Source organism: Python bivittatus, unplaced genomic scaffold (assembly GCF_059951505.1).
Source record: "Python bivittatus isolate LINGU-HERP-01145 unplaced genomic scaffold, Pbiv_v1 ctg000220_np1212, whole genome shotgun sequence".
NCBI classification, from domain to species: domain Eukaryota; kingdom Metazoa; phylum Chordata; class Lepidosauria; order Squamata; family Pythonidae; genus Python; species Python bivittatus.
The window spans coordinates 8429360-8452658 of record NW_028277048.1 but is presented as its reverse complement, the minus strand read 5'-3'; the positions used below and the strand labels follow the sequence as shown (position 1 = coordinate 8452658).

General features: G+C 41.3%; 3 protein-coding genes across 13 annotated transcripts in view; 2 read left to right on the top strand and 1 right to left on the bottom strand.

The window, feature by feature from the left end:
- GNL3L (G protein nucleolar 3 like) overlaps positions 1–1158 on the top strand; it is a 43813-nt gene extending 42655 nt beyond the window's left edge. For all 5 annotated transcript variants that reach the window (XM_025169549.2, XM_088137788.1, XM_007432868.3 and 2 more), the window contains exon 16: positions 47–1158. In XM_025169549.2, the coding sequence (XP_025025317.2) occupies positions 47–114 (68 nt within the window). In that variant the 3' untranslated portion in view covers positions 115–1158. The remainder of the gene's footprint in view (positions 1–46) is intronic.
- On the bottom strand, positions 266–21625 carry LOC103048400 (uncharacterized). Of its 5 annotated transcripts, none has more exons than XM_088137793.1 (9): positions 21475–21625; positions 15889–16062; positions 12347–12504; positions 8943–9141; positions 7805–7901; positions 3930–4101; positions 3139–3294; positions 2461–2594; positions 266–1023 (listed from the first exon to the last, which is right to left on the bottom strand). In XM_088137793.1, the coding sequence occupies exons 2-9, from the start codon at positions 15999–16001 to the stop codon at positions 832–834; spliced, it is 1221 nt and encodes a 406-aa protein (XP_087993919.1). In that variant the 5' UTR covers positions 16002–16062; positions 21475–21625; the 3' UTR covers positions 266–831. The 5 variants fall into 5 exon arrangements, with proteins under 5 accessions (XP_087993919.1, XP_087993916.1, XP_025025318.1 ...); XM_088137790.1 differs by lacking the exon at positions 21475–21625 and adding an exon at positions 17021–17286; XM_025169550.2 differs by lacking the exon at positions 21475–21625 and adding an exon at positions 17021–17286 and having other exon boundaries at positions 266–1003.
- A 730-nt stretch (positions 21626–22355) lies between these two features.
- Positions 22356–23299, top strand: part of HUWE1 (HECT, UBA and WWE domain containing E3 ubiquitin protein ligase 1) — a 111240-nt gene continuing 110296 nt past the window's right edge. For all 3 annotated transcript variants that reach the window (XM_088137784.1, XM_088137783.1, XM_088137782.1), the window contains exon 1: positions 22356–22473. The gene's annotated coding sequence lies outside the window, so the exon portion shown is untranslated. The remainder of the gene's footprint in view (positions 22474–23299) is intronic.

The window sequence follows — 23299 nt, the reverse complement described above, 5'->3', positions numbered from 1 at the left end:
GAAACCGTTTTGATTCTAGCCCTGTGTCTCCTCCCTTTTTCTACAGACAAAATTGCAACCAAGCTCTCTGCAAGCCTGACAGCAGCTATGAATTTCAGCTTGACAGATGACTGAGGAAAGCTGGATGCTGGGCTGCTACTTGATCTACCTCAGGAAGACTGTTCCCAGCATGGAACCAGTAGGAGAAAGGATGCAAAGGGGTTCCCATCATACCCATGCATCATTGAGGAATGGACAGCCTAGGCCCTATGAAGAACTAATGAGCTGTTTTATCAAGAAATTTTATTGAACAGGTTAAAATCAGACAGTGTTAAAATAAGGGTGTAATTGCATTAGCATTTTCTCAGATTTGGCTCTTAGTATTACAGCAGATTCACAAAAAATAAAGTCTCAGTGTCAAATTTGGTTGAACAGAGGTACAAGCAGGAGTGCAGTTCTGCTCTTCTAAAAGAGCATACATGAATGCCATTCCTGGGGACTGTGACTCAGGGGAACACCTCAGTTCTAGTCAGAGTTGCAGAAAGAAGGCTACTGGGCCAAATCATGTACAAGGGGAAATCCTAGAGTTAATTAAATTTAATTTAAAAAACTCTTTGTAACCATTTTGATCTCTTGATCTATTTTCTTGCAAGCCAGGGACAGAAAATCAAAAGTAGCTGCATTAAGAAAATGGGGCAGGCCATATCAAACCCAGGACATAATAATATTTGGCTCAACTCTTGCCTGCTCAGGTTGCTTAATATCTCAGAGATTTTAGGATACTCATAGGGAAAATCAAGTAAAGGAGTCCTATATCCTGGGCTGCTTATTCCCTTACTCAAAGAAATATGATTATTGACCAAAACCCTGCCAGAAAAGACGCTGCTTCCTCTGGCTGTATTGGTGCACAGTGACGTGATACCTCTTTGGCTTTTCTTGCGGGCATTGGGGCTCAGGCTTCATAGCGTGTGGAAGGGTCTGGGTCTTGTAGAGACTGCCGGCTCCGAAGGTTGTACCGTGGAGTCTGTAACAGGCAAGGCAAACCTGATATAGAAAATATCCACAGGCCTACTTTATTATTAATTTAACTGCAAGCTGTCCAGAGTCACGAATGTCAGATGGATGGCTATGTAAATTTAAATAAATAAATAAATAAATAAATAAATAAATCTTATCTGGCAGCATGGTCCTTGGACTATTCATTCATTGCAAGGTAAGAAACATAATTGCCCTGTGCTGGCAGAAGGGTTTTGTGTATGATGCGGTGTGCTTCTCAAAAGAATGAAAGATTACATTTCTGCATAGACAAACAGGAAAAAAAGTTTCCTCGTTAGAGAAGCACGCTTGTTTCTGCTGCAGAATAATAGCATGACACAAAAAGCCTGTGAAGTTTCAACACTGTTTCTTTTCTGTGGTTACCTATGACTGAAAACCATGTTCTTAGAGCGGGGACCCTGCATTACCAATGAATTTACAGGCTATTTCTCAAATATGCACTGGATGGGAAGCCTAATTGGTCCTAGGTCTACAGCAATGCAGTAAGCCGTTTTCCAGCAATCAGGCTGTTTTTTGTGCCAATTTTTTTTTAATTCCTCCCCAAAGTCTTTAATCAGAATCAGAATTATGCAAATGTATTGTGACACACGCAGCATTTGCTATCAGTTCAATCCAGGATTTGAAAGGTAAGCAACCATGAGTAAATTAATTGCTGAATTCTGCAGTGTAGTAGCAGAAAGTAAGTAGGCTCAATGCATGTCATTATTTCACAAAAGCATGAAAAGGATGCCAAACTTCAAGTATTCCAAATTTATAGAAAATGTGCAATATTTCCTGAAATGTAAAAGTAAATCAAGGGCTGGAGTAAAAATTGAGAAGGGTGTTGCCATGCCTCATTACCCCCTGCCTTAATAGCATAATTAAGCCAGAACAGGAAAAAACCCACTGTCCTCCATAATATACAAATTTAAATAAGTGAACTGGAAAACTGCAAATTTCAGCCCTGCTGAACCTTGGTTAGCAAGTGTGGAGCAGTGTGGTCACAGTAAATTTTGGGAAGCTAATTCTTTCCTCTGCAATGTGTGTTGTTTCTAAATCACTTCTCCCCACTTTAAGTTTAACACCCCCCACTCCCCTACCCCAACACACAGCTTGGGAATCAGCCCTAGCAACATGAGGGCATTTAGCATATACTTTAGAGGCTTTGTAGGAAAAGTGGAGAATTGTTTTAAGTTCCCAAAATTCTACAGCAAGGATGGAGAAGTCTCTAGAACGGTGTTTTTTCAGCATTGGGAACTTTAAGATGTGTGGACTTCAATTCCCAGAATTCCCCAGCCAGCTCTAAAACAATATTTCCCAATTAGGTGCCCTCCATGCACATTAGAGTATAACTCCCACAATCACTTCTAGCAGCATGGTTTCGTTCTTCTGTAGAGCAATTTCTCCACCAAATGGCTCAGTGCAACACTATTGGCTTTAACTCACCCCATCCACTGGCATAGAGATCATCAGCAGCTGAGTAGGAGCATTTTGGGATTGCCTGTGCTGGCGAGACAATGAATGACGAGTCTGGGAAGTTGGCCGTTCTCTCTGCCTGGGGCTGCTTGTCCATACCTCATCTAATAGAAGAAAAACACTGTTGATGACTTTCAAAGATGCCTTCCCTATGGAATAGTAGCATTGTCTGGATTTGTACAAAATACTGAATCATAAACTAACCATACAAGCCAGGTTTGCAAAACACACTAGACTAAAATGTAATTGACTAGTTTTTGTGATTTAGTGTGCAAACATAGCCTGGGTCAACCAAGGTCAGCAATTCCCAAAAAAGGATTCAGATGGAAATAGTTTGTTCAAGCCCACTTGCTTAATTGGCGGGGGGGGGGACCCATCACATATGACTTGAAAACACAATTGCAGCAAGTAGCAGCTTCCAAAGTTTAATTCTTTCAAAGTCTGCTCTTCCTTCAGAACCAAATTTCAGCATCATGGCAATCTGGTAAGGTAGATCAGGACAAGAGAGAGATCTAGGCAGGTCCATTCAATGAGCTTTGCAGGGAAATTTAACATTGTGCTTCCCTTCTCCAGGACTTGCCCTTTAGCCACTAAGTGACCCCAATTCTATTTTCCACCTTTCCATTCCTCCATGAAGGTGGTACTCACTTCTCCGGTAATCAGCCCAGTGCTCTTTTGCGTCCATTTCAGCTCTGTTCTCTGAACAGAACAGCAGCTTTGAGACACCCATGTCACTCAACACCTCCTTTTCTATTCTAGGCTTGGTGCCTTGAAACAGAAGCTCCGGTTTAGCCAACAGCCTCTCTGGAAAAAAAAAAGACCGCACATACTGAGAACATACCAAGGTCTAGAAGCCTGACATGCTTGCATTCTATACCCTGGGCCAGAGAAGATTATAATCTCTGTATTATTTAATTTTTTTATTATCTAGGTCTGGAACACTGGAGCACAGGCCATTCCCCTGGGTTTTCTCATTGCGTAGTCTTTAGCATCTCCATATCCCATTTACTTGTGATGCACACAGAGGCACTTATGTCATCCTGAAAGCCCTCACATGCTCTTCTAAGCAAAAGAACAGGGGAGATGCTAGCTAGTATCATTAGGCAACCACAGCCCTCAAATCTCCTGTTGCTCATTTCTAAGTAGCAATGATGCATTCATACATCCTGCGCAAGTACCCCAACCCTTTGAGGTGGAATTAGATGAACAGCCTGAAGTACTTACAGATGCACATACCCTCCTCCAGTTTCAACCAACTGCTTTCCTTACTGTACCCCTTTCCCTCGAGTAGCTTCCCCAACCTGGAAATGGGCAGAAACATCAGCTCCTCTCTCTTTGCATCTTCCATCAAATGATCTAATACAGACTGCTCCTTGGGCAAAGCAAGGCCATTTCCTCCTCCTCAAGTCCCCAGCCACACATTGCTCGTCATTCATTACCAGTTTCTTGTAAAAGTTGCTGAATCTCTGTCCGAGTCTCCTGTAGACTCTGCAGCACCTCTTGGCTCTGTTTGGCTGGGTCCTTGTAGGTCCAGATAAAATAAGCTAGCACAGCTATGCACAGTCCAGCAAAAGTCCGGCGCGACAGACCCACCCAGGAGGAGATGCTTTCCTATGAGGAAAAAGTGTAGATAAATTCAGTCTGACTGTCCCCATTCAGTCACTAACAGAGGGGCAACCATGGGGTATATGCTCCTTGAGCTTCAACACAGAAACCCTACCTTCTCTACAGACTGGGGCAAGGAGAATTCTCATCAAATATCTCATTATGAACAAAGGCAAGTTGCAATCTCCCATGGACTTAAATTGAAAATGTAAACATATGATGAAGTTACTGAATTTCCTGGTGGACACTAAGACAGCTTGTTTTAAAAAGACAGCTTGTTTTAAAAAAATTAATTAATTTGATGAGGGCAACAGATGAGTGCTATGATGGCTTTCAGCAACCATAGCCAAATGGAACTTCTATAAGTACTTGAAAAACAAAGAAGAAAAGCTTTCCAGACATGTGGAACTAAAACAACCAGGTTTTCTGGTTGGCCCTATAGCTGAGACTTCTGGAAGTTGTTATTCCAATACATCAGAAGGGCAGCAGGTTGGGGAAGGCTGTTCTATCAAGTATAGTACAGTCATCTGTCACTGGCAAGGGTCAGCCAGGTGCTTATGACAGTTTCACAAGCATATCTCAGGGCAGTGTGTTCAGAGCATACTACCACAAAATATGGAAGCTTTGTTTAGCTGTCACAACCACAGATCCCTGATCATCAACATTGATCTACACTGTTCCTTTCCTAATCTTTTCCAAGTGGCAGCCAGCACCTCAGTACTGCATGGCTGAAATTATATTGATTGGACTGATGCCCTGAGATGAGCTGACAAAAAGAGGATCAGATTGAGTAATGTGGACTAAATCAGCAAGGATTTCTGACTCTTAAAATTAACAACCAAACAGAATAACTAATAGCCTTTCTTCCAGTTCCTAAATTAGCCTACTGAAAAGATGAACATTTGAGGGAAAAATGAGCCTGCGTTTTATATCAAAAAACTGCAAGCTTAATTTCCCACAGGAAACATACTGAAATTCACAGGATTAATAATCTCAGGATACAAGAGTCATACATCACATATGTTATCTTCAGTTATATTTATTTATTTATTTATTTATTTTTCAAATTTATATAGCCGCCCATCTCACAAACAAGTGATATATCTTAGTATAGAGAACTGTTTTTTTCTACCAAGCATTAAAACATTTCCAGGCATGTTAGGTTTAGCAAGGGACTATGAAGAGTAAATCCATCTTGAGTTGCAGCAAAGATACCTGGTGTTTTCTGCCAACCTCTGTCTAGACTCTTTTTCAATAGAATGACACAGAAGACTTTCAAGAGATATAATCTAATTTTATCTTGATGTTTCTTTTATGATTATTTATTTTCCATAAGGGTTCCCCCCAGGGAAGGGAAGGGAAGGGGAGGGAAGGGGAGGGGAGGGGAGGGGAGGGGAGGGGAGGGAGGAGGAATTTCCAAACTGGTATCAGCATAAGCAACAGTTCCTTCAGAAAGATCCCTCCCTGAGTTAATGGGATTGTACTTTAATTTTGAAGCAAAAAAATAAAATTAGGACACCTCCACACACACACACACAACAGGGAAGGTTATTTGACAGTTACCCTGATGTGTCACAGTCTACTTTTTTTGCTTTCCAGTTCAGATCCACAGATATACATAAGAATGGCAATATTCTGTACTGTGGTCTGAAGAACCGGAAAATAAAAATCCATTGCTGTCCCTTGATAGGCCCAAAGCAGGTTCCCCAATTCTTTTTAACTCTGAACCAGAAATAAATTTCTTTCTTAATTTTAGGTTTGGGATTATTTATACAAATTTATACCATGTTGTGTATGTATGATTTGGTTGCTGATTTAAATGAAGTGATTTGATTTCTGTCTTGATACTTGAGTTCATAGTTTTAATCTTGCTTATTTATATTATTTATAATTTGCTGAAGTTTTCTAAATTACTTGATTTTTTCCCCAAAGGTTAATTAAAGAGAAAAAGTATGAAACAACATTGTGCTTTTGCGGCCTAGAAATAACTATTCATATCACGTGTGTCCACTGTAAGCTATTTTACTGATAAATAAAAAATTAAAAGTACATTAATTGGGGGAAGAGAGAATTGCCTATTCCCTAAAAAGAGGACGCTATTGCAGAAAAATGTCCAGTTCCTGCAACTGGAGAAGTATGGGAAAATGTCTGCACACCCCACCATGAATGGCAGTGGCATCTTTATAGAACAAACAGGCCCCTGTGTCTGAGCAGCTATTTCCCTTTTGATCTCAACTTAAGCAATGGAAATCCTCATTTTGAACATCTAAGCACCCACCCTATTTTTTTTTTTTAAATGTGCTCTAATAAATTTGCTCCTGCTCACCAGGATGCTGATTTTCTCCTTACCCTTTCAAAATTACTCACTGACAAATGTAAATTCAGTAGTAATAATCAGAGTGACTACTCTGGCAATTCCACAAAACTCCAGAATGGAATTTGTGAAGTTTAATTTTCTCTGGCATTTGGATTAGAAATGCCAGGGAAGTTCCAACCTGCATCTCCTGGACAGATACATTAGTTTTAAAGAAAGAACCAAAAAGGCAAATTTCTAATCCTCACAGCATCAGAAATATGCTTGAAAAATGCTTTGCAACATTTGGATGAGCCTCAAGCTGATAACTGAATGAGGTTCTAACAACATGCCGTATTTAAATGTTCTGCCTGATTTTTTTAAATATATCACTTAAGGAGAGGAAAATCTTTCTCAGTCGATATTTTAGCATGCAAAAAGAGATACAGCATGTAACTTAATCCCTCTCTCTCACTGCATTTATTGACAGACACAAAGCCCCCATTTGGCATAATTGGGGGCTTTTTTCAGGTATCACCACAGTGCAGAGAAAGGATTTTTTTGAGAATATCATTACTGCATGAGAGCAAATGAGTTATTTCTGTCCTCTTTTTCCATTTATCTTCTTTTGGGGTAAATGCAGTACTATTAGTGAGACTTGTTATTTAAAATCTCTGTAATCACATATGATCAGGCCCTGCGACTTCTTCAGGGATAGTACTGCAGTTGTATGGCTAACAAAAGCAGATTAAAGGATAGCTGCAATAACTGGACAATAAATAATGCAAAATAACAGAAACAAAACACAAATACCAGGGCTGCCTAATTTCAACAAAGAAATCAGAATTTTAATTGCTCTGGCACTGAAACCCTTGGCTATAACTTTTCATCACATTTTGTCACTACATGGACAGGCCCATCAATGAACCAGGCACTTGGGTTCCAGCTTCAGTATAGCTATGAACTTAATTCAAGTGTATGGGTGGCAATGCTAGAAACTCAGATTTTATTCCTAAAGTATGGCTTCTTTGTGCATGCATGTGTTTTGCTAATGGTAAGACAATCCTTGAGCCTCTTCACCGAATCAAACTAAGGTGAGAATTCAGCTGGTGGTTGGAAACCATAAGCTTCCTTCTGCTTCCTCAGAATCAATTGGCTCTGCTTAGCTGCTTCTCTTGTGCCATGTCTCCCCTAAAAGCTTGCTGAACTGTAACCGCTTCCTTTGACAAGGGTGAGCATGACATCATGGCACTGTGGGCCAAGAGTGGGGGACAAAAGCTCATCACGTCATCTGTGTTGGAACAGCGAGACAGTACCTCAGTTGAGATCAGCATCAGAGCATCACTCCAGGTACAGCATATTTTTGGTTATCAACCTTTTCCCCCTCCATTTGTTATTGCAAGTGAATGACCATACCGTCAGGTCATAGCCCTCTTTTGAGTTATCCAAGAGAAGGTTGCAGATGACACGTTCTAGATAAATATTAGCTCCCACCAAGGTCAGCAAAATTAACCTGGAGATAAAAGGGGGAATAAAAGGCCATTAAGAGAAAGTATAGAATCTATTTTATATTTTACATTCATAGAAGAATGGAGGATTATGGTCTTTGCACAATTACACATTCGGAAAATCGCAGCTTCCTTTAGCTAATTTTTAGTCCTCATATTTATGGAAAACAAATTTTGGCATCAAAAACTGAACTGCACCTTTATCAGGCTTTAACAAGACCTGCTGAGAATGCTACCTCATTGGTAAAAGGCGAGATGCCAACTTTGGGACAGGAGAGAGATTACATTTGTTAAATGCTGAAAACATGGATAACACTATAAAATAATAAATGCAGTGTTCCGTACAGATCCAACCATGTCTCTACTCCCCATTTGTTGCAGATACCCTCCTTTTTCCTCATCTGGTGTCATCCACAAAAGGTGTAAAAAGCTGAATCTTCGATTCTTTTGGAAGGTACATGTATGCAGAAATGTCCAGTCTTATACTAAGTTTTTACTTAGTCTGATGATATGACTGCTGCACAATTGCAGGGAAGACAAGCAGTGGAACTGCTTTACACTGAGCTAGGTCACTGGTCTTATTGCCAACACTAATTGACAGTGGCTTTCCAAGCTTTCAGAAGGAATTAAATCCTAGCAATATCTGGAATTCCTTAGAATTAAAACCAGGGATGTCCAAGATAAAAACAGATACTCTACAGTTCCTCTTCTGCAGTCTTATCAATTCCACCAGAAAAGGAACAGTATACTATAGGACCCAAATTACTTGGGTTGACTATATCAAAGGGTCTTATTCTATTTATTTATTGAAAACATTTAGATAATTGTCCATCTTATGCAACATAACCCTGGGCGGTTCACAGATGACAATAAAAGCAATTAAAACATCTTGTACCACTTCTTGTTGCACCAAGAAATACATTTGTGGATACTTTCAAAGCAATCTTGAACCCTTCACCTGCATTCCTGGCCCAGTCATTTTGAGAGGACTGGAACACTAAACAATCGGGCACTTCCCCATTTTATGTCCTTCTGTCTTTGCTCACCGAGCTCCTGCAGTTTGCTGGCTAGAGGTCAGCAGCAGTATGGTAACACCACTCAAAAGATGGAAGAAGACAGAATAGAGTGCATTGGATTCCCCTACTACAAAGCGGTGCAGGAATGCCACCCGATTAAAGATCTCTGCAAAGGCTACTCGCTGCTCGATGGCTGAATTCTGCAGTTCTTGGAAGGCCTGGTGCATGCCTGCAGAAGGGAGAGGAAGGACAAGAAGCCATTGCCCTCCCAGACAAACAGGATATCTTATTTGGGCCACTTACACACTCCCCCAAATTTCCTATGTCTGTCACACACTAATTCAAAGCACAAGGACACATAGCTGTGGGGGGGGGGGATGCCCTTAATTTTTCTCTAATCTGGTGCCCTTCTGGCATGTTAAAGTCCTGTTTCTATAATTCCTTATTGAGGAATTACAGAAACAGGACTGAGCCTCCTGCCTCTCAGGAGATGGAGGCTATGGGCCAGAAGATAGGCTCTCTCTGTCATGACCCTGATGCTTGGGAAAACCTTACCTTCAGAGCTGTACCTTACCCTCTCATTACTGACATTTTACAAGGCTCTGAAAACAATTTTACACATGTTGACAGGGCTGGCCTTCTTTCTTCCTGTATGGTTCTTGTATGCTGGGGGTGGTGGTGATGGATTTTATGGGATTTATTTGTTCTTTGTACTCCAACAGTGAGAATCTCTGGATGGCAAGAAAGTTGCTTATATTGATTCAAACCAGTGGTCAGAACTTCACTCAACATCAGTGTCTCATGGCAGCTATTCAGGATTTTAGGGAAGAGTGTTTCCAGTCCTATTTGGGGATGGCTGGGAAGAATCTGGAATCTCCTACACAGAAAGCATGTTTCTACCATTGAATAAGGCCCCCTGTATAGTTGAGGTCCACTGTCTGTAATGCTTAATTCTCCCCTGCAATTTTGCGATGCTGTTATATTCTTTTCTTCCCATCTGTTGTGCATTATATGCATACATGGAAGAGCTAGATCAGGCAAGGTCAACAACAAAAAACTCAAACCAGACAGGTGGTTTATAATAATCATGGCTAGTTATCAACTGTTTCTCCTGCCCCAAAGTGAGAAGCCCTTAGCATATTACACAAGAGTGGGAAAAACAGATATCAGAGTTGAACTTTGATTCTGCTATATGCATGGCTTGTACCTCACACTCTGAAGTTCCTGGATTTATGGGTTTTGTACCTGACATAAAGCTAGCTTATTTTGGGCTGTGCTCTTGAATTGTTGCCTGTGAGTCTAGTTCTGGTATCAGTCAAGAATAACCCTGACAATACTTGTACCTCAAAAAATTGCACAATTTTTAACTTTGAATCCTATAGCACAAGTAACATTACAGATCAAGGGTGTTGCTAGCATTTCCAGGTCCTTTCCTCAAATTCTTGTTTTATGAAGCTTGGTAGCTTCTTATGCAAGCCTGAAAAGTGGGGCTGAGTTGAACAACTCAACAAATCCTGAATTTTCAAAAGTGGGAAGTGACTCTTGGAATTCAAGGGCCATAATACATGTTTGCAAGCAGAAGAGCCTAAATTAAATTTCAGTGATTCCCATTGAAGTTTGTAGTCATCCTAGGCTGGAAGGGCATTCACCTTGAAGAACTCTTGCTAACTTGAGTGGGTGGTGGCATCAAGCTATATACCCAAACACTCTGACTCAGTATAAGGCACCTCCATGTCTTTCTAAGCATACCAGTTAGAATGTGGCTTTACTGGTTAGACTGGCACAATAACAGCTGACAGGCACAACCTCCTAATCTCCAGACAGCTATATGGCTGTGTACATACTTACAGGTATATTTATGTACAGAGGATACATAGCTGCAAAGGGTACATGTGCTGTGTGCACTGCCTTTGAGTATGGCTTGTATATAATACATTAGATAGTTGCACAGAAGCCTGCTATGATAGAGATGCTTCTCAGGATTGGAATTGAAAATGCAGCAAAAATCCTCACAATGTGCAAGGGTGCTTGGGAGACCTGAATTCCAATGCCAGTTTCATAACAAACCTCACAGACATCTCAGATTTGTTTGTAACTTTCAGTTTATGGTAGCCTGTAGGAATAATTTATATAGCAATGAGCTCCTCAGAGAAACACATGGTTTACAGGTAGTCCTTGGGTTACAATCACTCATTCAGTTCAAAGTTTCAACGGTGCTGAATAAGGGAGACATACAACCAGTCCCTGAAGTTGCAAACATCACAGCGTCCCTGAAATCACATGACCATGATTCGGGCGGTTGGCAACCAGGTTGCAATTACAATGCTTGCAGCATCCCACAGTCACATGATCACTATTGTGAACTTCCCTGCTGGTTTCCTACCCACAAAGTCAATGGGGAAGCTGGCCGAAGGTTGCACATTGCTTCCATTGCTTTTTTGCTTGCCCGCCCATGCTCTGTAGCGTCCACCCATGGCACCCGCTTACACTCCCCTACCCACAGCTCTTGCCTGCTGGCCTGCTTGCCTGAGGCTCCCATCTCTTCCCACATGAGCTCCTTGCCTAACAGTCCACATGATCCTGGGGTTACAACGGCAACTGGGACTGCCGGGATTGCCATCGCTAAGCTATGTGGTCATGTGACATTGCACTTTACAACCATGTTGCTTAGCAACAGAAATTCCAGTCCTTATTGCCGTCGTAACACGAGGACTACCTGTAATATGTGATCAATATGAAACAAGTGCTAAGCTATCAAGTTCTTGGGAAAGAAAGCTTTGCACACATGCATTTGCAAATCTGTTAATACCAGGTTTGTGCCTTGCTTTGCCATGTTTTTGGATAGCGTAATCCAAGCAAAGAAATAAGTAGTTTAGAAAAGTTTTTCCTCTATGAAATGAATTTTTACACATATGTATCTTAAAGAATACATTTCTAAATGCATCATACCCTAAAACATATGCATTCTGACAGATTTACTGGAGTCAAAATCTGCCTTGCAAAGTTTTAAGAAGTACAAAATCAAAAAGGTAATTGATTTCCAATCCACTTATTAGACCAGCTGGTCTAATGGATCCTGTGTGGCTTGCATTCAGATTCACAAATAACCAATTTCTTAAGTTTCAAACAATGGGTTGCAAGCAATTTAGAGGGAAGTCACTACTTTTTTTTTAAAATAAAGCTGATTAGGGTACCAAAACATGCTTCCCTACACATGTGTAACTGAAAGTGGTTCCAGAAAAGCTTTTTTTGAGTCAATATATCAGTACTGTAGCATACTCCAATACTTCTAAAAATAGAAACTCCTACCATATAACACTAGGGATTTTCACAAATATTACAGAAAAGGCTGTATCTGTAGGCTGATCTCTGTAATATCTAGCATATCAGTGCAAACTCTTAAAAGGACTGATATAGCTTTGTTCTCAGGTCACCTTGGGAGGAGTCACGGAGGGTTCGCCATAGCACCTCCCCATCTCGCAGGATCTGCTCCTGAGAGCGCAAGGTGGCATTCTGGGCCCGAGCAGTCTCTTCTGCAAGTTGGTTGGTAGATTCCAATTGTTGGGCCACCATTTCAGAAGAGGATATCAGCCTAGTAGGTATAGAGGGACAAGGAACTAATTTACTGTTTACTAATTTACTATAAAGTAAACCATATTCCAAAAAGTGCTCCTACCTGAAAGGGTTCTTACTGACTTGCCCACCCAGAGGTTTATTTTGGCATATCAGTGGCAACACAGCACTGGCATGAGATCACCAAAGGCTGGCTTTGGAAACATTGCAACCTAGACTAACCACATTTAAAGTTTTCACAATTATAGAGATAAGCTAGAAATGTGCATGCTCTGCCCAAAGTGATCTTAAAACAGGTGACTATTAATCAGGGATGAAGCCTTAGTCACCTGCCAGCTCCCTTTTCTTTCCTGCTATAACTAAGGTCCACAATATATCATTATCCCATTACTATCTTTCCTCCAGCAGTGCTTTTTTTTTGTTTTTGCCTTTTTTTTCTTGCTTCCAAATTATGTTCTTGAAACCTGACAGAGCCTTAAATAGAAAAGGAAAAATATTTATCCATTACTCCGATCTGAATCTTGCATGCTATGCAAAAGTGAAATTTTGAAAATTGGATCAGAACCTCAGAAGTACCCATTGCCATGGATGCACTGGTATGGGGACTGCCAGTATTCCCAACCAGCCCATGCCTTGGAATATTTCAAGAATTAAATATCTCTGGATGGGAGACATCAAAACATGTAAGGAATTGATATGGCTAAGCCAGTGTTTCTCAACCGTGGGAACTTTAAGATGTGGGGACTTCAACTCCCAGAATTCCCCAGCCAGCATGCTGGCTGGGGAATTCTGGGAGTTGAAGTCCACACGTCTTAAAGTTCCCACGGTTGAGAAACACTGGGCTAAGCAGAGACTTAGAGGTCACTGGATGGGATGAGGGCTTTTTTTGGTGAAGGATTCACCAAATGGAATGTGGCCACTCAATGCACAGATATTTCAAAATAAAGCCAACTGAACTATATGGACTAACTTCTGATTAAGTATGCACAGCTCACGTTGTTTATTTCTAAACAGAGAAGGATAAAAGGGGGTTGCACTTTTTAAATCTCTGTAATGGAAATAAGGATTGTTAGATTTATCTTTCAATACTGTAAAGTTGTCAGGCCCAGCCCAAGAACAACCGTGAAACAGTCCAGTTGATTTAAGTTCCTTTATTTGCTTGCACCATATAGACAGAATCTTGCCAGACTAAATCTATACTACTGCAACTAGTGGATATACCCTGGGAGATTCTAGGGAGTGGCTATCCTGAACCTCTTATGCTTCCCACGCTCCCCCTGAGGACTGTGTTGTCTTTTGTCTCCTTTCCCTTCCTGGAATGAGCCCCCTCCCTCCTGATAGCCTTGCTCTCTGTTGCTATCCCCCACAAAAGTGAAGTTGGCATTTGTAAGGATCCAGCATGTACTCATGAGTTATAGCTTATAAACCATAGTCTGCATCCTAAGGTATTGGAGTGGAAACCTGTGATCTTTCAAATGTTTCTGAACGGATCCCAGCGTTACTATCAGCTGGGCTGATGGAAGCTGGGGTCTACAATATAACGACAGCCAGCCATTTACGTCTGTTGCCTCTGTTCGACGCTCACATATACTTTCCTCAATTATCTAAGCCTGAGTTGAGATGTAACTTCCTTTGTTACTGTCAGTTCTAACCACACACAGAGGCAGGAACCACAAATGCCAATTTCACTGTGCCCTCCTCAGGTTACAGACTGCTAATCATACCCCAAATAAACAGCCAAATTGTAGCTTTACTCACTGAGCTTTTCCCTCCTTACACAAAGTGACTTTTTCTCCATTTTCACCAAGTGTCAGCTAGATAAAGAATGATGCTAAGTAGATGTGATAGGCTGCACTTTCCACATTAGATAACCTGTCCTTCTGAAGCTAACCTACAACTAGAAACACTGGAATGAGAGTGTCATTTGGGGGCAGTTCACCACCTCTCCCCATGTAGATGTGGGGCACTACACTGAGTACTGCCAGTTCCAATGGCTGGAATGACATTCTGAAGGTTCTACAGATCTGGCAAGGAGGGGATTACTAGTAAATCAGCCAGGACTGCTGACTTCCAATTGTTTAACTCTTTCAGCAACAACTCTTCTCTTCCCACAGCAAGATAAAAGCTTGCAACTTGAACAGTGTCATGTCCTTAATCGGTAATGCAAAATAAAAAGGACCGGCTGGCTGGCAAAAGACAATGCCACAGTGCAATAAAATGGACAAGAACACTGTTGAATTAGTTCCTTTTTAAGTACAGTAGTTGCTGCCTATAGATTGCAAAAACAAGAGGAAGGAGGATACTCTGCTACTGAACAGAGGAATAGAAATTTCTTGCAAGCTTAATCCTCTTTTCCTTCCTCAGAGAATACTGTGGGCACCTGATCCCTCTGAAAAGGAACAGCTCAGGAGTCCATTTCTCCTTTTCCCTCCTTTCCAGAAAAAAATCTGCTCTGCAGTGGCCAAGTGACTGCAGAAGCAACAGGAAGAACACTCAAATTTGATTCTAAAAAGGTGCTTAAGAGCATGTGAGGACACAAATGGAGCACCTGTCTGCAACTCTTTAAAGCAGCTGCATCTTTTATTGGAGTCACATGGTATCCACTCTTTAGAGCAGCTGCACAATCTGGCACTTAAAAGTTACTTAATTATTTGTCCATAATTATAAACCAGCCTAGCCTGACCAACTCTGAGCATCTTAGTAATTAAAAACTATCTTCAACATAATATCAATATCAGAAAACAACAAAAAGATGCACAAAAGATTGCTTTCAGTTCTGCTCATTTATTTTCTATTACTTTCCTGTATTTTCATTAAGGCACTCAAAGCAATTTACAATCCTAAAACAAGCCACCGTTGATATAGTTTGCCCATGGTTAAGATTTCCTTATTTTAACAAGCAATTTTCTATTAGAAGGACATGTCTCAGTCTTCCACCTTCAATTAACAAAATAATACTTATTGTCAAGTTTCCTCTGGTTTGGTGGATTGTTTCTGGATTTAAGAGCACCACCAACGTGGTTGGTGATTCTAAAGGGTCCCTGACAAAGCTTGTTGTTACCCACTTAGCCTGTTTCTAGATAAAGCACTCTTACCCTTGGGATTAGGGGTAGGCAACCTGCAGCCTTGGGACTATTTATGCTCTATGGCCAGCTTCAAAAGTTTCAGTGAGTGATAAATTCAGACCTCCAGCAAAAGGGACTTCTTCCTCCCTAGCAACCTGTTGGGCAAGAAGCTCAAGGTAGAGAGAAAGAAGGGATGCATCTGTCCACTTTTAGTTCTATACTACCCACTGGTTTTGCCCCATTTACCACCAGCATGCAATCCCCCATCCCCCAGCAGTTTACCCCCAAGGGGATTCAGCCTTCAATATAAAACAAAAAACAAAATTACTTTTTCTGACCTGTGCACAGTATCTTGAGCTTGCTGCTGCCAAGCCTCATTGTGTAGAAAATAACAGATGGTATGAACATGGGTGAAAAACTCAGTGTACACTCCAAAAGCCACTGGATCCATGTGTTGTGTGCAGTCGCGGATAGAGCTACCAACTTCACAGGGTGGGAACCTCCTCCCAGACCTGTCAAGTAGAAGACAAAAACTTAGTGGTTGGGGAAAAATTATGGAGCCTAGGAAAAGAAGAAGGGGGGGGGAATCATCTTCTTCTATGAAAAGTTGGCCACACCAACAGAAGCCCCCTGCTTTGCTGTCTTCCCAAGGCAAGCAGCACAGCAGTGGTAGCTTGTGGCATTCCGTAAAACAGCACATTATTAATAGGTCTACACAGATAAAGTAAAAATAGTAACTTCTAGCTGAAATCGTTGAGATTCCTGACTTGGTGTCAGATTACTGAACCTAAATGCACTCTCAGCAGCTTCATCCAGCTGTTCCTGAAGTGTTTTAAAGCTTGTTCTCGCTGCTGCTGTATCACGACAACAATGGTTGGCTGATCCTAGAAGTATCTGCATTTTATTCCTGGCTTAAGAGTGAGATAGGATTAAACTGTCTTTAGCTGCATTGGCCTTAGGACAGCATTAGGCAGCCACAAAGTCTGTATATCATTATCATTGAACAAAGTCAGGTGACTGCAATGACTGGGAACAGTGGCAGGATAAGGACCCGCAACAGGGAAAGCAAATTTCATGCCAGTATCATTTTCTGTTGGCTCAAGAGTGGGCAGAGAACACTTCAATTTGGGGATGGAGAGAGGCCCTATGCTTTGACTTTGTTCTTCTCCATCCCTCCTGGTTCTACTTTCTTTGTCTGTACAGATAAAAAGTGATGGCAAAATGACCTCAGTAAACCTGCTTGTGCACCACTACTATAAAGCATACACCCAGAGCTGTGCCCAACCTGAAGGTCAGCTGTGATTAGTAAACGAAGCTGCAACAATAGGTGAAAGCATACCTCCCTGTCACTTTGAAGTTAAAAGGACAGGAACGCTGAGACTGGGATAGAATTTTAACTCCTTCCTCCACCCTGTGATTAAACCCAGATTCTAGACTCCTTCAGCTTATCTTCCAAGAAACTTGACTCACCGTTGTAGGTGGCAGTGAGCAAATGCTAGCGCAATACGGCTTTGTTGTTCTTCATTCAGCTCCCTGCACCCACCATCCAATTGTCCCAAGGCTCCCATCCAACAAGGACCATATCGTGGATGGCGAGCTAGTTCCTGAACCCACTGCAGGTAGCTCCTGCCTTGAGACAGAAGCCCAGGATCGGGAGAATACAAACCACAAGCAATGACGCAGGAAAAAAATAGCAACAGAGTGACTGAATGGTACCACATGGCAGTAACCACTGCAGCAAAGCAATCACTAGCCAAAATGGGTTGAAGCCAGCTGATGGAGGTTTGAGTGGAAAGTTATCCTTCCAGGGTGGAGCTCCTGAGAGATGCGGAAATGAAGGCCTGCAAATGATCATAGGAACTTGGCTAAAGGATGTGTGTTTGGCTTTACTCATAATCACATCATAGGATTTGTTTTTGATTCAGCATTTGGATCTACCATATAGCAGAACAGCCATACCATGATCAAGAGTTTTTTCTCACCTGTCTCTGGATTGTTGGCATTCTACTTTGTAAATTACAGTTAATGGCTTATGTTAGATAGCCTCTTGTGATTTAATCAATAAATAACTGCTGTGTAAGCAAAGTTACAGTAAAATCTGTGTAGTCTGGACTAGAGTTCTTATATTACACTATACTTTTTACAATATAACTAGTACTGTAGTTAAATATAGTACAACTGTATACTATATTTAACTACAGTATTAAAGAATATAGTATTTAGAACATAGAGCGCTCAGAGATATAGGGAAGGTTGCCAGTATTTTTCCTGTTCTTATGCTTTTTTAAAATGCATGCACTGATATGGAATCATAGCTTCTGTTCACACAGCACATTAAACTACAGTGGTTAAGTCAAACTCAAACCCCATTATCATATGAATCAGGCAATCATGGTATGCCATGACATTATTTGCTTTGGGTATATGTGTTGTGTGAATACAGCCAAAATGGTTTGTTAACCATGATTTATGCTTTAGCTTGTACTAATAGAACCAACAGAATATGAAAGAGTTATTAAGGATGTGTGGAAACTGCAAGTTAAAAAGTGTTTCTCACTTGTAGGTAGGTACTGAAAGTTTTTGTTTCTAAAATGAAGTTTTTCTGGAAATAATCTCTCAGCTGTAAGTTCTTTTTTCATCATCATAAAGTTACCTGTGAACTCAGTAGTGATGACATCTGAATACCTCTTGAAAGCAAGTGCCAGAGCTAAATTAATAAGTAATTTCTTTCTCCTGCTTTCAATCTTGTTCCAAAAGTGCTTTTTCTTGCCCAGTCTTCATATTTCCAAAAATATGCAAAGGACTAGAGTTTTTTAAGATTAAAGGTTATCTTCCAGAACTTGGAATATCTCATGTATTGAAGCCAAAAATGAGCATACATTATAATTTATATGTGATATCTACATGTATTTTATTTAATTGGGAACCCTTTTCTTGTCATAATCAAAAAAAAATTATGTCATGTTTAATATTCAAGCTCAACTCTTTAAAGAAGTCCAGAAGTAAGGCTGCTCCTATCCTATCCTAGAGTTTTTCCAGCTGTGTACTGAGGAACACAGAGAGCTGTTTGGTCTAGCAGTTAAGGTGCTGGCCTAGAAACCAGGAGAGTGAGTTCTAGTCCTACCTTAGGCATGAAAGACAGCTGGGTGACTTTGGACCAGTCACCCTCTCTCAGCCGTACCTATCTCACAGGATTGTTAAAAGGTGGGATTAAAAAATCTAACAATAAAACCTAGGAGTTCCATGAGACAAAGTTTGCTTGTTTTTTTAAAGTTAACTTGAGCACAGCCAATTTTCTATCACTAGAGTTTTGCCCCTTGATCAGGGATTCCAAGTTTTTTTGTTTTTTTTTTAAAACAGGTTCCACAGTCTGAAAGTTTAAAAATCCCAGGACAGTACTATTTCAAGTCTGTTTCCTACTAGTTTCCCTAATTCAAGTGGTATTTGCTGCCCTCTAGTGGTTGTACTTTCTCATAAATTCCCTTTTCTAAAATGAACTACTGTATAGATTAGCTTTTTATTAAGATGGGCAGTGACAAATTTATATATATATATATCTCAAACAGATTAGATACTATATCCCTGTTCTTTGTTTTAGGATGGATGGATGGATGGATGGATGGATGGATGGATGGATGGATGGATGGATGGATGGATAGATAGAACCTAAAATAAGAAAGAAGAGGGATACAGTATCTAATCTGTTTGGGTGGATTGCAAAACCTCATGGGAATTCACAAACACTACGCAGACACCTTAAAACTGGAATTCAATTTTGTGGGGATTAAGCTGTAAATTGCTTTTTTGTTCTTATAACACTAGGCAAAATGTAAGTACTGTACTGCTGAAAAATGGGGCTGTGTGCATATAGGTGACCCAATTTAGACCCATAGGTTCCACATGTCATAAGGCAGCAATCGGTATTTCTCTTGGAGTAAATGCAGTTGTAAGCCCCTCAGCCAGATTTTCTTCCAAGCACATATGCATAAGATCCAGTTATGCATGAATCTGTATGAGTCATGCATATCAAAGTCACATATTGTATGTTTTAAAAGTATGTATATATGTTTCCCTTATGTTTGCAGCATTTTTATTTCAGGTTTCCCTGAAATGGTATCCTCCAGATGTTTGCTCTACAACCCTCCTTATCTCAGCCACTGTGGCCAGCTATATGCTGGATATGAATTTTAGCCCAACACATCAAGAGGTCAGAGAAGGTGGCTATATTTTATTTGCAACTTCTAAATATTAATAAGGGTTGGCCCTGATTCACCAAACAGTCTCAGGTATATTTAACCATGATTTAATAAACCATAATTTGGCTAGATTCATATAAAATGCTAAGTTATGATTGGCTAGGTTTACATAATATGCTAAGCCAAATTAAATGTCTATTATAATCTGAGATGATAAAAGTAATGAAACTTGATCTACAGATCAATGGATTAGCACAGGATATGTTATTACATCCAAAACATGTTGAACAATTTAATCATATATGCATGGCCCTTAAACAAAACTCAATACTTTTGGTAAGCTCACCACAGTAATCTAAGAGATGGGTGGTATGGAGTTCCTTTATACTTCCTAAAAATGCTTATACATGGTAAAGAACCTTATAAAATGCACAATGTCTCAACTGACTCTGGTTTACCTAATTCATATGTTGAACAGTTAGTGCAGTTACTAAAATTCTCTGCCGATAGTGCCAAGGGTAAAACACTGAACCAAAGTAAGGAAAATGCTCTTTATATACAAGGGTGAGACTGAACACATAACCAGCCAGTATTATAATTTACTGTATTGTATAAACTAGGCCTTAGATTGGGTTTGCACTTATTAAATGTGACTTACACAATCAAAAATATAAATATGCCAGAGTTTGCTGAATATAGTTGGCTACAATCATATCATTGTCATAAGCTATGTTTTACAAACCACAAGAGTTTAATAACTCAAAATCTATGTGTGAGCTGTGTGAACCAGATTTAATACAAACATGTTTGCACACACATAACTTAATTTGAATTAAGTTTATATCAGGTGCTCTCCCTTTCCAGTTGTTGCTATACTACTATTAGGATGTGGCATGTTACAAGTATTACCATCAACTAGTGGTGGTCCTAATATTTCATGATTACATTTAATAGAAAAATCTGTTTGGACGGAAAACACCTGCAAAGTGCTGGTAATTTATTAAAGCTAAGGAAAGATAATAGAAAAAGGTTAAGATTACAGCACCTGATGTAATCTGGTTAAACAAGTTTTTGTTCTATTTCAAAAAGCTACAAAACCAGTTTGGTCAACAATAGGGTAGAGATGTGTTTGTAGTACGAGAAGTAATCTCTCACAAAACTGCCTACTGCCTTGTGTTAATTAAAAACAAAAAAAGCAAAGTTTCCTCCCATCTCTGTTACTTCAACAGACTTTATATTGTAACTGACATAATTACAATGTGTTTGGAACTGCAATCCTACATGTATTTATCTGCAAGAAAGTTGCACTAATTTCCCAAAAAACCTCACGCAGACTTGAACAATAATTTAAAACTGCCCTTCTGGACACTTCCAATACATGGCTGGTAAATCTAAAGCTATCATTTAATCTCAAGAAATAGTGATGGAAGTGAAGGTAAATTCTCCCTTTAAGTGAAACCTGATTCCTGGCGCCTTCCTAAACAGGTGTATGTAATTTCTTAACAACAGGTAAGTGGCCTGACGGTGCTTTCTTCCAAGATGTTTTTTTTTGGCTGACTTCCAGTTCTAACCTACAGCCCCGGGAGTTCCTGGTGGTCTCCCTTCCAAGCAGAACCAAGTTGGACCTTTCGAGACAGCTTCGCGCTCACATTGCGCAGGAAAGAACTTCCCCACGAGCTCCGAAACACGCCTGCGCACTCAGAAGGGCGCGAGGGCAAGAAGACAAACCTCCACAGCTAGAGGGCGTCAACGGCAACCCAGTGTATCGTCTGCTTGGAAACCAGTCTTAAGCTTTCGCGAGAATTCCGCCGAATGCCCACGAAGTTATGCGAGAAGAGGGAAAGCCCTCGTTTTCGAGGCGGTGCCCGAGACGCCTCTCCCCAGCCTAGCTTCCGTCGCTTTCCCTGAACCTCCCCAGAGCCCAACAGCTGCGAAATCTCGCTACAGCTTAAACGGGCGCTAAGCACTTCCGCAAGCCGTCATTAGCTCTCGCGAGGTTTAGCCTCACCGCCCCCCCAACGATTGGCTCAGATACGCAAGTCTCGGCATTTCGCAGCTGGCTCTACAAAGTCTCGCGGGAGTTTCTTCTAGGTGCTAAACTTCCTTTCTGCCCGCCCCTTCGGTAGAAGGCTGATTAAACTTTCAGGATTTAGTCAGGATGGGCCGCGGACAGTTTCTCGCGTGATGTAATTTTCAAAAACTCGTGAGTTTTGCAACAAGCAGAAGAAAAAAGACACCCGGAAACACCGTGACTGAAACTCGCATTTTTCCGCTGATTCTCGCGTGAACAATCTGCCTTGGTTCTCGCGGGACTTACCACGAGCAAAGCATTATTAACTAGATTGTTTATTCAGGTCGAGGAACCCCAGTGCATTATTACAATGGCCCTTCCAATATTTTGCCTGAGGAACAGAGCCCCCCGGAGGTGAACTCCATTGCAGGCTCTCACGCCGTTCCCTTCGGGTTTGTTCTCGTGGGAAGTGGTTGCCTGAGACAACGTCTCGCGAGAGTTCCGTTTCCCCATGACTTGTCTCCTTCCCCACTCCTCTAGTTCTCGTCCGATCCTCTCTTCCCTCAATTATCGCGTCTCTTCTTCGCTCCATACCCGGTGGTGAGTTCTCGCGTGATTTGGCTGGGGCTGAGGCTCAGGGACTGCTGTTAAGATGGCGGCGGCGGGAGGCAACGGGGTACGGCATTGACACCCCCTCCATTTCTTTCCCGGCGCAGGTATCTGTGCAGCGGGGGGTGGAGGGGCGCATGGGATCCGCGAAGGTGGAGACCAGCTGAGGCTGTGGCCGAAGGGAAGAGGGAAGTGGGGTGAGGAAAGGGATGTTTGCTGAGGCGGGACAATGGGCCCTGGCTTTCCCCCGGAGATGAAGGGTGGTGGTGGTGATTGAAGTCGGGAAGTGGTGGTTTTGCCTTAGCTCCTCCTTCGGATGGGAATTGGTTAGCAATTTACGAGGTACTTCGTCTCTGAGATAGGGGAAGTACTACCTCCAATCTCATTCTCTCCACATCACCCGCAAAAGGAGGCACGTGAGTCCCGGAGAGTGGTCTCGCGCTAGCCGTCTCTTCTGATAGGCTTCGGGTTTTCTCCTCTCCTTTTAGGTAAACGCGACATACTGAACCACGAACTAGCCAGCCAACGCGTTAGCCTTGTGTAATTGTGTGAAGCCAGCCCGCGTACTTCGTTCAGGGTTCCACCTGAACCCAGGCAAATGGGTTAATCGTATAAAAACTGTGGTTGAGGTAACAGTAGGTAAAGATCTTGGATGAACACAATTATGCTATTTCACGTCAATATATTGCAGTGGGGCCGAGGGAAGTTGCTGCTTCTTTTGGGAGGAGACTGTGTCCTCTGATTCATAACCCCCTCCTTCCCCGAGTTCATAGGGAGCTATTCTTATGTTGATATGGACAAAATTTTTAACTGCAGTCTATTTAGTTTTCTTAGAGCCTGGTTTCATATTCTTTAGATGAAAAGGCAGTGTTTCTTGATTCTTTTCTGTATTAGTTTCTCCTCAAAGGTTGTAGGATTATTTTTTCTTGCCTA